The 14707-nt window shown below is 46.9% G+C and overlaps 1 protein-coding gene across 1 annotated transcript; it reads right to left on the reverse strand.

The window, feature by feature from the left end:
- Positions 1–3800: 3800 nt before the first annotated feature.
- Positions 3801–11475, reverse strand: PKDREJ (polycystin family receptor for egg jelly). The gene has a single exon (XM_016939395.4). It carries the CDS (start codon positions 11452–11454, stop codon positions 4699–4701), a length of 6756 nt encoding a protein of 2251 aa, XP_016794884.2. The 5' UTR covers positions 11455–11475; the 3' UTR covers positions 3801–4698.
- Between the last annotated feature and the right edge of the window lie 3232 nt (positions 11476–14707).

Below are 14707 nucleotides of genomic sequence, written 5' to 3' on the forward strand. Positions count from 1 at the left end.
AAGCAACTGCATATGAAATAAACACTAAAATGACATTAAAGTACAATGTAAGAAAATCGGAACTAGAAGCATTTGCTGGAGTCTGAAGAAAAAGATTTATGGATGAATGATTCTGAAACTAACTTCTATAGAGACGATTTTCCGGCGATGGTAGATCAAGGTGTAGATTGTACTGAAGAGAGAGATTCAAACAAAGTGAGTAACCTACCGCAGTTTTCAGTTTTCTTGATAATACCCCAACAACGTAAAAGAAAAACGTAAGAAATCCTATATGGATCTAAATGTAAGAAACGATGATAATGGTGAAATAATAACTATTTTATATAATGAAAATATTGTGTAATATTTTCTGCAATCATGATAATTTTTCATATGCACCCTTTCTACACTGTTTAAACATGATATCAACAGTCATGATTCAGTTCTACATAATAACGCTTTAAGAATTTATTCATAATTCGTTACCACTCAGCAGAGTCAAGTTTCTCCCAATTGAAATAACTAAAAACTATCTGAAAGTATACTGACTCAGGAAAGTTTGTCTAATTTGGCACTACTGTCAAAAGAATGCAATTGCGTGAAAATCTTCATTAGTCATTCTTCTGAAATGAAGATGAGAAACATTTATAGAATAAATAACATAATTTATGGATTATGTGATTATGTATGTCTTTATTACCCATCCAAGCATTAGTGGCCCATCAACATAATACCTAGAGATACACAATAAAAATTAGCTATCTTTAATATTTTGCCAATTTTCAGCTATATTAAAACCATAGTTTTACACATAATTTTGAATTCGGTGTATTTGTCCAGGTAAGTGGATGTAAATATTTTATGTAACAGTTTGTAAGCTTTTAAATATTTAGACATACAGAGATTTGTAGTCCTGCCCTAGGCCCCACAGATGCTAGGGGTGGGCTCGCTGGGAAAAATGCATATATGTTGTGGCAATACTTATAAAATGTTGTATGGATGTAATCTTAAAAGATTATCACAATATCAGATATTGTACATTGTGTATTTAGGTGAAGACTGTGAAAGAAAATCTGAAAATCAGAAGGAATTGGATGCAGATGAAAATCTAGAGCTAAAATATTGCTAATAGCAGCAAAAGGGGGTACTGTGGAAGAATAACTTCTTATGTACCCCACTTCACTAAATATCCTATTCACCCCGTTCTCCATTTCCGCCAGTAACATGGAAGTCTAAAGGCTTGCATTTTGTTTCTAGTGCTAACTAATGAAATTCCAGAAGCAGGCCTTAAAAATGCAAAGTCTTCATAATTAACAATAAGTGTTGAGATAGTTGAAGGGCATATATCCCCTTCTCTGTACCTACAGCAATGGAACTTTCTCTGCATATAAAACTTGTTTTTATTAAATATTAAATACTACTCTGAGTATTTAATAAGGGGCTAAATTGAGAACAAAACCAGGAATATCCATCTTCTTGTTCTGTGCAACAGAGACAGTGGGAGGGTATTCGTGACTATAGCCAATTATTCTGGAATAGTCCTACCCTATCCCTGGAAGTATAATGAGAACAAGAGTCTTAAAAGACTCCTTTAGGCTGGGCGCGGTGGCTCATGCCTGTAATCCCAGCACTGGAGGCCGAGGCGGGCAGATCACTTGAGGCCAGGAGTTTGAGACCAGTCTGGCCAACATGGTGAAACCCCATCTCTACTAAAAAAATAGAAAAATTAGCTGAGTGTTGGTGGGAGCGTGCCTGTAGTCCTACCTACTCGGGAGGCTGAGGCACCAGAATTGCTTAGTCCCACCTACCTGGGAGGCTGAGGCACCAGAGTTGCTTGAACCCGGTGGGCAGAGGTTGCAGTGAGCTCAGATCTTCCAGCCTGGGCAACAGAGCAATACTCCATCTCAAAAAAAAAAGACTCCTTTAGAAATTGTTGCTATGGGCCGGGCGCAGTGGCTCACGCTGTAATCCCAGCACTGGGAGGCCAAGGTAAGTGGATCACCTGAGGTCAAGATTTTGAGACCAGCCTGGCCAACATGGTGAAACCCCATCTCTGCTAAAAAAAAAAAAAAAAAAAAGAAATGCAAAAAATAGCCGAGCGTGGTGGTGCACACTTGTAGTCTCAGCTGCTTGGGAAGCTGAGGCAGGAGAATTGCTTGAACCCAGGAGGCGGAGGTTGTAGTGAGCTGAGATCAAGCCACTGCACTCCAGCCTGGGTGACAGCGAGACTCCGTCTCAAAAAAAAAAAAGAAAAAAAAAAAAAGAAAAAAGGACACCTCCAACCCAACATACACACAAATTGTTGCTCTATCCTGTGAAAATGGCCTTCAAAAGAAACCTGAATTTTTGTTACTTGATACCTTGTCCTCCTGATAATGGTATAATTGGCATCTCTTTGTTTCTAAACTGTATAAATACCTGTCATCACTCTTAACAGATTAGAAGAAAACCCCTCGTACTCTCTTTCCCAACATGCCTGGAAAAACTCCTGTGACTGCTGGATTTCTCACTTTCACCAAGAAATTGAGATTCTTGTCTCATTTGGCAGGCCCCACAGCAGCTGTCCCTGGTCGTCACTCAAACCACCTCCAGTGGTTGTTCCTGGGCCTCCAATGACTCCCTACCGCCTCTGCCCACGTGGCCCCTGTGGTTACAACTGTGGCCCTCCCTGACTCATTTGTAATTCATTCTCCCACTGCACAGCTCGGGCTGTGTTGGTGGGAAACCCTTCTCCACCCCTGGTGCTTTCTTCCTGGGAAGGGTGGCCAACTAGGCTACCCTGACCCCGCTTAACCCCTGGGAAGAGGCAGGGACTTCAATGGATTACCAAACTGGAGGAGAAGGCCTGGGAATGCCCACCCACAGACAGCATGTGTCTACCTCGCCCTCCTGCCAGCAGCCTCTGCTGCCTTGAAGGGCAGGCCTCTGCAACTTGCCTGCAACTGGGTCTCGAACTCCCTCATTCTGCAGTTCAGTGGGCAAGTGCATTTGACCCAACTGCAACCAGCCTCTATCAGTAAAAAGTAATCATTTGGACACCTGCTGACGCTTTTTTTCAATCCGTTCAGAAGTCAGGTGGTTAAGAGAGGTGCTATCTCAAGAACATGTGCCCCAGTCGCAACCAGTGGGCCAGTGTGGGCCAGGCCACTCCCATGGCCTTCCCACCAAGGCAGTTAGAAAATCCCCATCTGACTTTTTTTGTTGTTTGTTTTGAGATAGAGTCACGCTCTGTTGCCCAGGCTGGAGTGCAGTGGTGAGATCTCAGCTCACTGCAACTTCTGCCTCCTGGGTTCAAGTGATTCTCCTGCCTCAGCCCCTTGAGTACCTGGACTACAGGTACCCACCACCATGCCCGGCTAATATTTGTATTTTTAGTAGATACGGGGTTTCACCATGTTGGCCAGGCTGGTCTCGAACTCCTGACCTCAAGTGATCCGCCCACCTCGGCCTCCCAAAGTGCTGGGATTACAGGCATGAGCCACTGAGCCCAGCCCCCATGTGACCTTCTGACCCTTGCTAACTGTGTGCAGCCTTGGGTGAATCATGAGACCTTTTCATCTTCCCACCTGGCAACAGGTGAGACAGAACTACGTTCTGCCCAGGTCTAGGCATCCCATTGAAGGAAACGATGGAAGGAATCTACGTGTGTCTGCAGGGGCCTAGTGTGCTATGGCCATTTCAGTGCAGCTGAGGATGATGGACACCGAGGTGTGTACAAAGCAGCCACCCATCTCATTTGGTTGTCCCCCTTTTCTGGGACTCCACTTTGAGGGCAGCAGCTATGTGTGTATATGCCCCTCACACAGAAATCACTGCAAGGCTCAAAGAAGAAATCTCACATTTAATTCTGATAAAGCTTAAAGTGGCATCTACATAAATGAACATGCTTCTGAGTGAAAATAGTACAGCTACCAGCCCTTGTTTCTCTTAAGTAATAAACCACATTTTCCTTATTCCTAAATAGTCCAGCACGCCATGAATAACCAAATGCCCAAATCTTAGATGCATATGTTGCTATATTCAGCATATAGACATATTTCAATGTGAACCCATATGTACCTTTTTGTTGTTTAACAAAACATGTCTCTTGGTCAGAAAATGTTACTGAATTTTACTTTAACTACCAGTAGCTTTAAGAATAAATGAGAAGCACCACATCTGCATTCCCAAGCATGAAGCAAGTCCTGGAACTCCCCACGAGGCCCTAAGCCCAGGGGGAACAAGAGGAGGGGAGCCCTGGTCTACAAAGGGGCCTCCAAGTGAGGCCGAGGAGTTTGGGGCTCTGTCAGGAGCAACAGGCCATTAGCTTACAGCATGGGTCAAGCGCAGAAACACCCAGACAATGCTCCACCCTGGCCAGGTCCCTCTCTCAAATCTGGTTCTCAAAACCAGTGGCTCTGCCTTCTCTAAACTGCAGGCACCAAAGAAACAGGGTTGCCCTTGTACGGGGAGTCACATAACTCCCCTCTAAAGGGAAATCAGTCCAGGAATCCCACACTGTGATCCTGCTGTCTCCCCAGATGCTACACTACACTCCCAACTTTTACACTCCCAAGAGCAGAGGTCAAGATTGGGGATTCTTCCAAATGTAGGGGATGTGCCTTGTGAAGGACATGAGTAGAAAGCATGACTAAGCCACTGACACTCCGTAATCCCCTTAATCCCACAGACTCAGCAGTTGGGGGAACGCTTGCTTGTGACTCATGAAACCATCATTCATCAAACAACAAGGTAAACCATTTTCTTCCCGTTGATGTTTCTGGTCTTCAGCCCCAGATAACGGTGGCTGTTCTTCTCTGGCTGCCCATACAGCATGTCAATAAAGAACTCAGGCTCATCTTTGGCCTTAGATTGCGAGGTCAGAAAGCTGAACATGGTTCTCAGCTTACGGCACAAATAGGTCATTGCTTCCACTTCATCCGATGGCTCCTCATACACGGGCTGCTTCATTCCCTCATGTGCAGACAGAATTACAGCCTGAAATAAGTTGATCAAGACGCAGATCATCACCAGCATGAAAGATGAGAGGAACAGGACCCCTAGAATCCTGTTATTGGAAAATTCAGTGTTCTGGAAAGCTGAGACACAATAGGAAAATACTGTCTGAGTGGAATGAATCAAGTTACTGTAGTTCCATTCATGCTGACCAAACACCAGGTAACCAAAAGCTATGTATACGAAGAAATACACGGACACAACAAATGCCATGTGGCAGATGCCGGGTAGGGCAGCCTGGATGGCCCTCTGAGCCAGGCGCACATCGTAGAAGAATCTGGAATACCTGAGGGTCTTCAAAATTGTCAGAAATAACAGGAAACCCAAAATTATCCTCATAATGTGATCTACCTGAGAAACTGCATGAAAGGGAATGAAGTCTTCCGGGTTCGACAAGTAAAACCGAATTATGCCAGTGGCCAGGAAATGTTTCCTGAGAAAGAGCACAATCAACACAGTAAATATGCACTTTAAAGCAAAGTTGAGCAAATTATACACACTTCTCACATAGGAGGCTCTTTCTTGCATAATGATACAACCCTCATCAACAACGTAGGCTAAGAAAAAAATGAGAATGGCCACATACAAGTAGATTTCTGCTGAAGCTTTTCTGTCAAAATCAGCAAGTGAAAAAGAGTGCAGAGATACGCTTGTGTTGACAACTCCTAACTGAGAGACTTCAAATATGACCGAAATGCTACAGAACAGATTTATATCTGGATTAAAAGTTGTTAATTCCAAAACCACAGCCCATGTCTTCTCATCCAGCCAATTGCTTTCTTGAAGTTCTTTGAGCCTCCGTGTGGAATTAAACCGCTGCTGTTCTGGAAAAAAATAGAGTGCATATCCTCCAGATCCATAGGTGTGTAGTAGTCCATAGGAATAATATAGCCATTGCGTTCCTTGAGGCTTATAAGTAAATCCATTGGTACTCTCATCTATAGCCTGCTTATCAACTTCATTCCAAAAGCCAGAATAGTTTTTTGTGTCTTCTGGGTCAATGCCATATTTGGGGTGACAATGAATTTCTCTTCTGATGCTGTTTTGCACAAACTTTTCGGCAGGTAGACACATTTTTTCACTAGATTTTGCTCTCACTTGCCTCATCAATGGAAGGCCAAGGATTTTAGACGAGCTTTCAGGAAGAAATGTTGGATTCAGGTCATTGTGTAACAAAGGCAACAGCACGCTGTTTAGCCATCTATAGATGTCTTCCAGCTTAGTCACAGTAGCAAGATCCATAGAGAACCGATCACGAATAAACTGGTTATAGTAAAAGCAGTCAGTGTGACGTAGTAAGACGATAAGGATCAACAGAAGGGCTAGAAAGATAAAGTGAGTTAGAATGTAACTCAGAAACAGGAGTGCTCTTCTCTTGATCCTCTTCTTTCTTTTGAATATTCTGATTTCATCTTCTGTAAGGGGTTGGTACATCCTCGTGCCTCGGATTCGGACGATCTGGTCATGTATCCTCTGCATTTCTTCTGGATGCATACGCATTCCATCCAACCTGATCTCAGTATATTTATACTCGGTTGACCATGAAAGGTTTTTGCAATACTTGGGTTTATTCGTTCTGAAGCCTGACAAGAGTATAATTTTAGATGGCTGCACCAGAAGAACTGACTGACAGAATGAACAAAAAGATGCAAAGAGCCATTCTATTGACTTGTCATAGCCGTAAGTCAGTCCATAAAATACAATGAAGAATGAGGATATGCTAGAAGTAGCAAAAACCAAAAACCATGCAACATAAACACACCACCAAGGTAGGACGATCCGGGGCTTTTTCTTAAGCTGCTGGAGATCCTTTTGGGAAGGGTGCTGTTCGGAATGGACATCCTGATCATCTTCTATGTTGTTATTGGAATTTGTATTTGGCCCGAGGGTCTCCGGGGTCTTGATTTGTGCTTTCCTATGCCTGTGCTTGGGTTTGGAGGTTGCCTTAGGAGAAGCCTTTGGAAGCCTGGGCTTTCCTTTAGATGCAGGTTTTGCAACCTCCCTGGGGTGCACCTTAGCAGTTTCATAAGCATGCCACTTTCTCAAGTATTCTTCCCAGTGCTCACTTGCTTCTGACATTAGAGGATGCTTTTGAGGAGATACCTCATTTAGATCCGCTTGAGGTTTCCTCTGGGAACAGGTGAACAAAAAAGTTATTAATAATTGCACAGGGATTGTAATTAAGACACTTTCAATTCCTATCATCATTGATCTCATGTATTTCCTCTCTCTTGACTCAGTTTGTTCTTGTCTATTTAGATTAAAGAACATAATGTTACAAAGAAGAGAGCTAAGCAACATTGCTAAACAACAGGACAATCTCTGGAGCCTATTGAATGTTTTAGCAACAACACTAGCAAAAATAGAGAACCACATGTGGTTTTTCCGGAGATTACTACTCACATCTATAAAGAAAAAGTCTTTTCTAGTCAGAGGCTCATCTGGATGGGTAACATGAAATGTTCTGTCCAAAGTGGTATCAACAGAAAGCCATTTCTGGCATATGAACAGCCAAATGTGCCTGCTAAACAGATTTTCCACTTTGATTCTACTTAAATACCAGCTAGGCGATCGACCCTCGTTGTTGTGCCACACACGGATGGAATGGATGTCCCCCAAGTCACTTTTTGTCGTTAGGAGGAAAGTGTTGATGCTACCTCGGTAGAGAGTTGTGAAATGTGGATGGCTTAAACAATGCACGTCGCTGGTACTCACAGTTCCTCTAAGTTGCACAAAGACATTGGCCCTGGTCCCAGACCCCCAACGACTTCCTGTAAAAATAGTCACCAAGTAGCATAAATTATCATAAGGATCATTATCTGGTAGAACTATCACATGCCCCCGAAGATGCTGGTCCATTTCATCCCTGTATAAAGCCCAAAAAGCTAGGCCCACGTATAAGAGAATAATGAAAAGCACAGTGAAGAGGGTCACGGGGTTTTGGTGAAGGCTCTTGATGATGTTTAACCGTAGATCCACAGGATTAGGGATCACAATCACCTTGGCCATCACATAGTGGGTATGCAGGTGAATGCCAGTGAGTCCGATTGTGCCCAGCTGCCGCCTAGCCCTTACTACCTTCTTGCAGATGCAGTGCACCTCATGCCAGCTGGTCTTCTCACCAAGAATGCAGTAACCCTCTCTCCATTCACTCTGGATCCCATACATGTCCAAGCACTGGATGCTGAAAATAGAAATTCTCACTAGCTTGTCATTGAGCTTCATGACAAAACGAGGTGCCTGCAGAACTACAGATACAGTACAGTGGGGAGAGTGGCTGTGCTGAGCTATGAGTTGCAGCAGGGACACAGGGAGGCAGACTACACGGGCCTTCTTCACTGTGCAGGCTGGGTCAAACAGGGCACTCTGGCTGGCAACTGGAGGGATGTCATGAGGCACCAGGAAGGTGGCGACCAGCGCTGTGGGAGTGATCTGACTGCCTGTGTACACCAACACTGTGAACAGCACCATCACTTCTGTTACTATGTGGACCAGAACCTCCCTAAGCACTGTGCTGTCCACTTGAAAGCTAAACCCACCTGTCGTCTTCTTCAAGGACCCATCAACCTCGCTGTTGGGTCCCACTGTGAGATTAAAAGCTGCAAAGGTCAAGTTTTTCCTGACAAGGTACACTTCCGCTACATCAGGTGTGATCTCTAGCACACTACCGTTATCTGCAACTCCTGTCATTCTGAATCCAGACACCTCCACCGAAGTGTTTTCCTGATCATTTAACCAAGGAAAGGGGTCATTTGTGAAATCACAAAACATTGTAGAAACGGGACCATTTGCAGACAGACCAGGAACACTGCTCACATTGAGTGTTGGATAAAAACAATTTCTGCAGTGTTTCTCATTTCTGAAGAGCTGGTTAATACCCCACTTTTCAACTTTCTTGACATACATGTTGAAATTGGGGGTTCTCATTGAGGTGGTTTTGTTCCCTGGCACTTTATTAGCCAGTATTGTGTCTGATAGAGATTCTATTACATAGAAAGGATCTTTAACTACTTGGTGAGGAGAAGTCATTTTAAGAATATTAGACAAACTCATTAGTATTCCAGTACTCACGATTTCTATTTGTTCAGATCGAAAGCGTTTATCTTTTTGCTGATACTCTTGTAGGGCTTGATTTGCTTGCCATACCCTCATGGTGGCACGTTTCTGAGCATCCCAAGTGAATTCAGAGGGTTTCTGGGTTAATTTGGTAATAGTCATGACTACCTGGCCAATTTCTACCAAAGTGCTTACAGGAAGAAGGAAAGACTGATCGATGAGGTGTTTTCGGAGATTGACTCTGTCATCTTGGAGAGGTAATTCAGTTTTCATGTTATTCAAAACGGAAGCTACTATATACAGTAAGTAACCTGCAGGTAAAAAATCCTGCTTTTGAATCAAAGTAGACAGCAATGAACTTGGTCCCACGGTGAAACTGAGTAACTGATTCAACACTGTCTTTGATGAATTTTTGTCAGTGGGAGCCTGTGCGGTGGCATGCAAAGTCACCTGAGAAAAAGCTCCTAGAGAGTCATAGACCTGGGCATATATCTTCAAGCCATATTGACTAGCCAACGTACCAACAGGGAGAAAGGAAGGGGGTGCTGTGGACTGAGGCCCCAAGTACAGGATGGTCCCCAGGGTGTTCTCTTTTACTGAACTGATTTCACCAACACTGTGCAAATCAGAAACAATTATTTTATATGTAAGAGGGACGTGCTTATCCCTAAAATTACTACACTGGACAACAAATTTAGTAATAAGTGCAATTCCTTTAGCTGGATTAATTTTGCATTCTCCGATCTGAGGGCCATGGTTAATAATAAAAGAATGCCTGAAGACCGAGGTCACTCCACTCCAACATGCTAGATACAGAGAAATCGAAAACTCAGCTTCCAAAAAATGCCGAAAAGCAAAAGCTTTTATAGACAGATAAGCACCATTCCTTCCTGTTACAGTTTCCCCCATCCAATCAAATAGCATCTCACCACCTGAAGAAGACAAAATTGACCATTTATAGAAATCACGGCTTGCACAATTTGTGCAATTTAGGAACAAAGAAAATCTATCAGAGACAATGAAGTTTCTCTCACAATTTTCGATACATGTGATGTGTGCTATGGCTTTTGGTCCTTGGAGCACGTGGACCCTCTTATCAGAAAACGCTGTCCTAGAGTCCTTCCGAATCACCATTCTGAAGAAATACACGTGGTCGCCTTTAAGTGTTTCTGGCAAAAGTGTCAGTACAGGGCCCGAGGCCCAGGGCCATTTCAGATTGGCCTGCTCGGGGTGACAGACTTCCTTGCTCCCCAGGTTTATTCGATCCCCGCGGTAGTTTCTGGGATCTGTGGTACAGTACCAAAAGAACTGGAGTCCCTGTAACGGGCTGTCCGCATCTGGGTCCGAGGACGTGGACCCGTCCAGAATCAGCTGCTCTGTGAAATTAGCTGTTATGTTGGCATCGCCAAGCATCACCGCCTGCAGGGAACTCCTGACGATCCAGACATAGACGGCGTCCGAGTCTTTCACCTCGGGCATCTTGGGGTTCCCTGTGGTGATGGACACCGTAAAATTAAACACATACACTCCCCACTGTAACGAATTGCTGGGGATGTGAATGAACAAGGGGCTGTTCCTGATCTCGAGCTGGGGCAGATCCAAGGGCTGCGTCCAGTCGGGCGCCTGACCCACGGCGGGCACGGAGAACACCTGCCAGTACTGGGCGATGGCGCGCGCGGCCGGGCAGTCCAGCTGCACCGAGGCGTTGATGGTGGCCTCCGCCTTCATGCTCAGGCGCACGGGGGCGCCCTTCTGGTCCGTGTTGATCCTCACGCGCTGGATGACGCAGGCGTTTATCTGACAGGACACGGACGACTCGACGGCTCTGTGGCTGGACGAGTTGACGGCCTGCAACATCACGCGCGCGGGGCCGTCTGTGGGGCACTCGGTGCGGGCCACGAAGCCCTGCTGGGGCCGCGGGCCTGGCGCGGCGGAGCGCGGGGAGACGCGGGCCGCGGGGGAGGCCGGGCGGGCGGCGCCGGGTCCGAGCAGCCGCAGGCGGAAGGCCCAGGCCAGGCGCCCGGGCGAGCGCGGCAGCCGCACGGACCACGTCAGGGAGAGGCGGCCGCCGCGCGCGGAGAGCTGCAGGTCGACGAGCGCGGGCGCGGCCGGCCAGGGCAGGCGTTGGGCGCTGAGCAGGACGCGCAAGTCGAGGCAGTACCAGCGCCGCCCGGTCCCGCCACGGGGGAAGCAGAGGCTGCCGCGGCCGCTCAGGACAGCGCCGCCCGCCCGCACCGCGCTGGGCCGCAGACTGAGGAGGGCGCGGCCGCCGCGCACCCCGAGGCCCGGGGCGCCCCTGAGGAGGCCACCGGGCGCCCCGGAGACGGCGGCTTGTGCCCCGCGAGGAGCCGGCGGCAGCGGGAGGCGGCCGACGCTCAGGCTCAGGCCCACGCCCAGAAGGAGGAGAGCGGGCCCAGGACTCATGGCGCCGGCCCAGGAGAAGCTGGGAGAGGCCGCGAGGCGCGCCCAACCGCCACCGGGGTCGCGGGGATAGTGAGGGTCTTGGGGACAGTGGGGGTCTCGGGCGTCGAAGGGCGCTGGCAGAGGGGTCCCAGGGACAGAGTCCCAGAGAGCAGCTGGGACCTCGGAGCTTGGGGTCAGTCGGCACTGGGGACTTCTTGGGTACCTCTTCCCTCTCCGTCCCCAAGTGTGTGCAGGCCCAGGGTCAGGATGGCTCAGGAGGGCAGTTCAGCCCCGTGCAGACCACAGAGCTGACCACGGAGAAGGGGCTTCAGCAGGAACCCTTGGGAAAGCCCGTCACAAAATGGGAGATCAGGAGGGAACTGTGAGATCCCTGGGCGCCCAGGAAGGTCTGATTCTCGGTTTCTTACTTTGGGGTCGCTTTGCTCTTTTCTTTCTAGTTGGTTTGGGGGTTTTGTTTTTTGTTTGTTTGTTTTTTGAGACGGAGTCTCTGTCACCCAGGCTGGAGTGCAATGGCTTGACCTCAAGTGATCCACCCACCTCGGCCTCCCAAAGTGCTGGGATTACAGGCATGAGCCACTGTGCCTGGCCTCATTCTTTAACTCTGTCCATTTTTGCTGTATATTTTGGGACTTGATTGATTGATTGAATGATTTTAGAGACAGGGTCTTTCTCTGTTGCCCAGGCTGGAGTGCAATGGTGCAATCATAGCTCACTGTAACCTTGAACTCCTGGGCTCAAGGAATCCTCCTGCCTCAGCCTCCCATACTACAGGTCTACACCACTACACCTGACTGATTTATTTTTTATTTTTTACTTTTGTAGAGATGGTGTCTTGCTGTGTTTCACAGGCTGGTCTCAAACTCGTGGTCTTAATTGGCCCTCCCCTGTATTAGTCCGTTTTCATGCTGCTGATAAAGACATAATCAAGACTGGGAAGAAAAAGAGGTTTAATTGGACTTACAGTTCCATATGGCTGGGGAGGCCTCAGAATCATGGCAGGAGGCAAAAAGCACTTCTTGCATGGCAGTGGCAAGAGAAAATGAGGAAGACGCAAAAGCGGAAGCCCCTGATAAAAGCATCAGATCTCCTGAGACTTATTCACTACCACAGAACAATATGGGGGAAACTGCCCCTGTGATTCAATTATCTCCCACCCGGTCCCTCCCACAACATGTGGGAATTATGGGACTACAAGATGAGATTTGGGTGGGGACACAGAGCCAAACTATATCATTCCACCCCTGCCAAATCTCATCTCCTCACATTTCAAAACCAATCATGCCTTCCCAACAGTCCTCCAAAGTCTTAACTCATTTCACATTAACTCAAAAGTCCACAGTCCAAAGTCCTGTCTGAGACAAAGGAAGCCGCTTATGCTTATGAGCCTGTAAAATCAAAAGCAACTGGCTGGGCGCAGTGGCTCACGCCTGTAATCCCAGCACTTTGGGAGGCTGAAGCGGGCAGATCACCTGAGCTTGGGAGTTTGAGACCAGCCTGACCAACATGGAGAAACCCCATCTCTACTAAAAATACAAAATTAGCCGGGTGTGGTGGTGCATGCCTGTAATCCCAGCTACTCTGGAGGCTGAGGCAGGAGAATCGCTTCAACCCGGGAAGCAGAGGTTGCGGTGAGCCAAGATCGTGTCATTGCGCTCCAGCCTGGGCAACAGGAACGAAACTCTGTCTCAAAAAACAGAAAAAAAATCAAAAGCAAGTTAGTTATTTCCTAGATATAGTGGGGTACAGACATTGGGTAAAGACAACCATTCCAAATGGGAGAAATTGGCCAAACAAAGGCGTTATAGGGCCCATGAAAGTCTGAAATCCAGTGGGGCAGTCAAATCCTAAAGCTCCAAAATTATCTCCTTTGACTTCATGTCTCAAATCCAGCTCATGCTGATGCAAGAGGTGGGTTCCTATGGTCTTGGGCAGCTCCGCCCCTGTGGCTTTGCAGGGTACAGCCTCCCTCCTGGTTGCCTTCATGGGCTGGTTTTGAGTGTCTGCAGCTTTTCTAGACTCATGGTGCAAGCTGTTGGTGAATCTACCATTCTAGGGTCTGGAGGATGGTGGCCCTCTTCTCACAGCTCCACTAGGCGGTGCCCCAGTAGGGACTCTATGTGGGGGCTCTAACCCTACATTTCCCTTCCACACTGCCCTAGCACAGGTTCTCCATGAGAGCCTTCCCCCTACAGTAAACTTCTGCCTGGCATCCAGGTGTTGCCATATATCTTCTGAAATCTAGGCAGAGGTTCCCAAACCTCAATTCTTGACTTCTGTGCAACTGCAGGCTCAACACCACATGGAAGCTGCCAAGGCTTGGGGCTTGCAACCTCTGAAGCCACAGCCCAAGCTCTACATTGGCCTTTTTTAGCCACAGCTGGAGCAGCTGGGACACAGGGCACCAAATCCCTAGGCTGCACACAGCTTGGGGACCCTGGGCCCAGCCCACAAAACCACTTTTTCCTCCTGGGCCTCCAGGCCTGTGATGGGAGGGGCTGCCATGAAGACGTCTGACATGCCCTGGAGACCTTTTCCCCATTGTCTTGGGGATTAACATTTGGCTGCTTGTTATTTATACAAATTTCTGCAGCTGGTTTGAATTCTCCTCAGAAAATGGAATTTTCTATCACATTTTCAGTCTGCAAATTTTTCAAACTTTTATGCTCTGTTTCCCTTTTAAAACCGAATGCTTTTAACAGCATCCAAGTCACTTCTTGAATGCTTTGCTGCTTAGAAATTTCTTCTGCCAGATACCCTAAATCATCTCTTTCAAGTTCAAAGTCCCACAAATCTCTAGGGCAGGGGCAAAATGCTGCCAGTCTCTTTGCTAAAACATAACAAGCGTCACCTTTGCTCCAGTTCCTCATCTCCATCTGAGACCACCTCAACCTGTACCTTATTGTCCATATCACTATCAGCATTTTGGGCAAAGCCATTCAACAAGTATCTGGGAAGTTCCAAAATTTCCCACATACTCCTGTCTTCTTCTGACCCCTCCAAACTGTTCCAACCTCTGCCCGTTACCCAGTTCCAAAGTTGCTTCCACATTTTCAGGTATATTTTTGGCAACACCCCACTCTAATGGTACCAATTTACTGTATTAGTCCATATTAGTACTCAGCTCAAGTGCAAAATTTAAGGGTGGAGGGGCACCAAAAACTCAATAATCAAGACAAATTCTCTTTTATTGAGGTAAAGTTCACATAAAAGTAACCATTTATGGGAGGCTGAGGTGGGAGGATTGCTGGAGCCA

Source organism: Pan troglodytes, chromosome 23, assembly GCF_028858775.2.
Source record: "Pan troglodytes isolate AG18354 chromosome 23, NHGRI_mPanTro3-v2.0_pri, whole genome shotgun sequence".
NCBI lineage: Eukaryota > Metazoa > Chordata > Mammalia > Primates > Hominidae > Pan > Pan troglodytes.

Excerpts from the sequence above, each read along its gene's own strand:
- PKDREJ (XM_016939395.4), bottom strand. The coding sequence starts at position 11,454 with ATGAGTCCTGGGCCCGCTCTCCTCCTTCTGGGCGTGGGCCTGAGCCTG.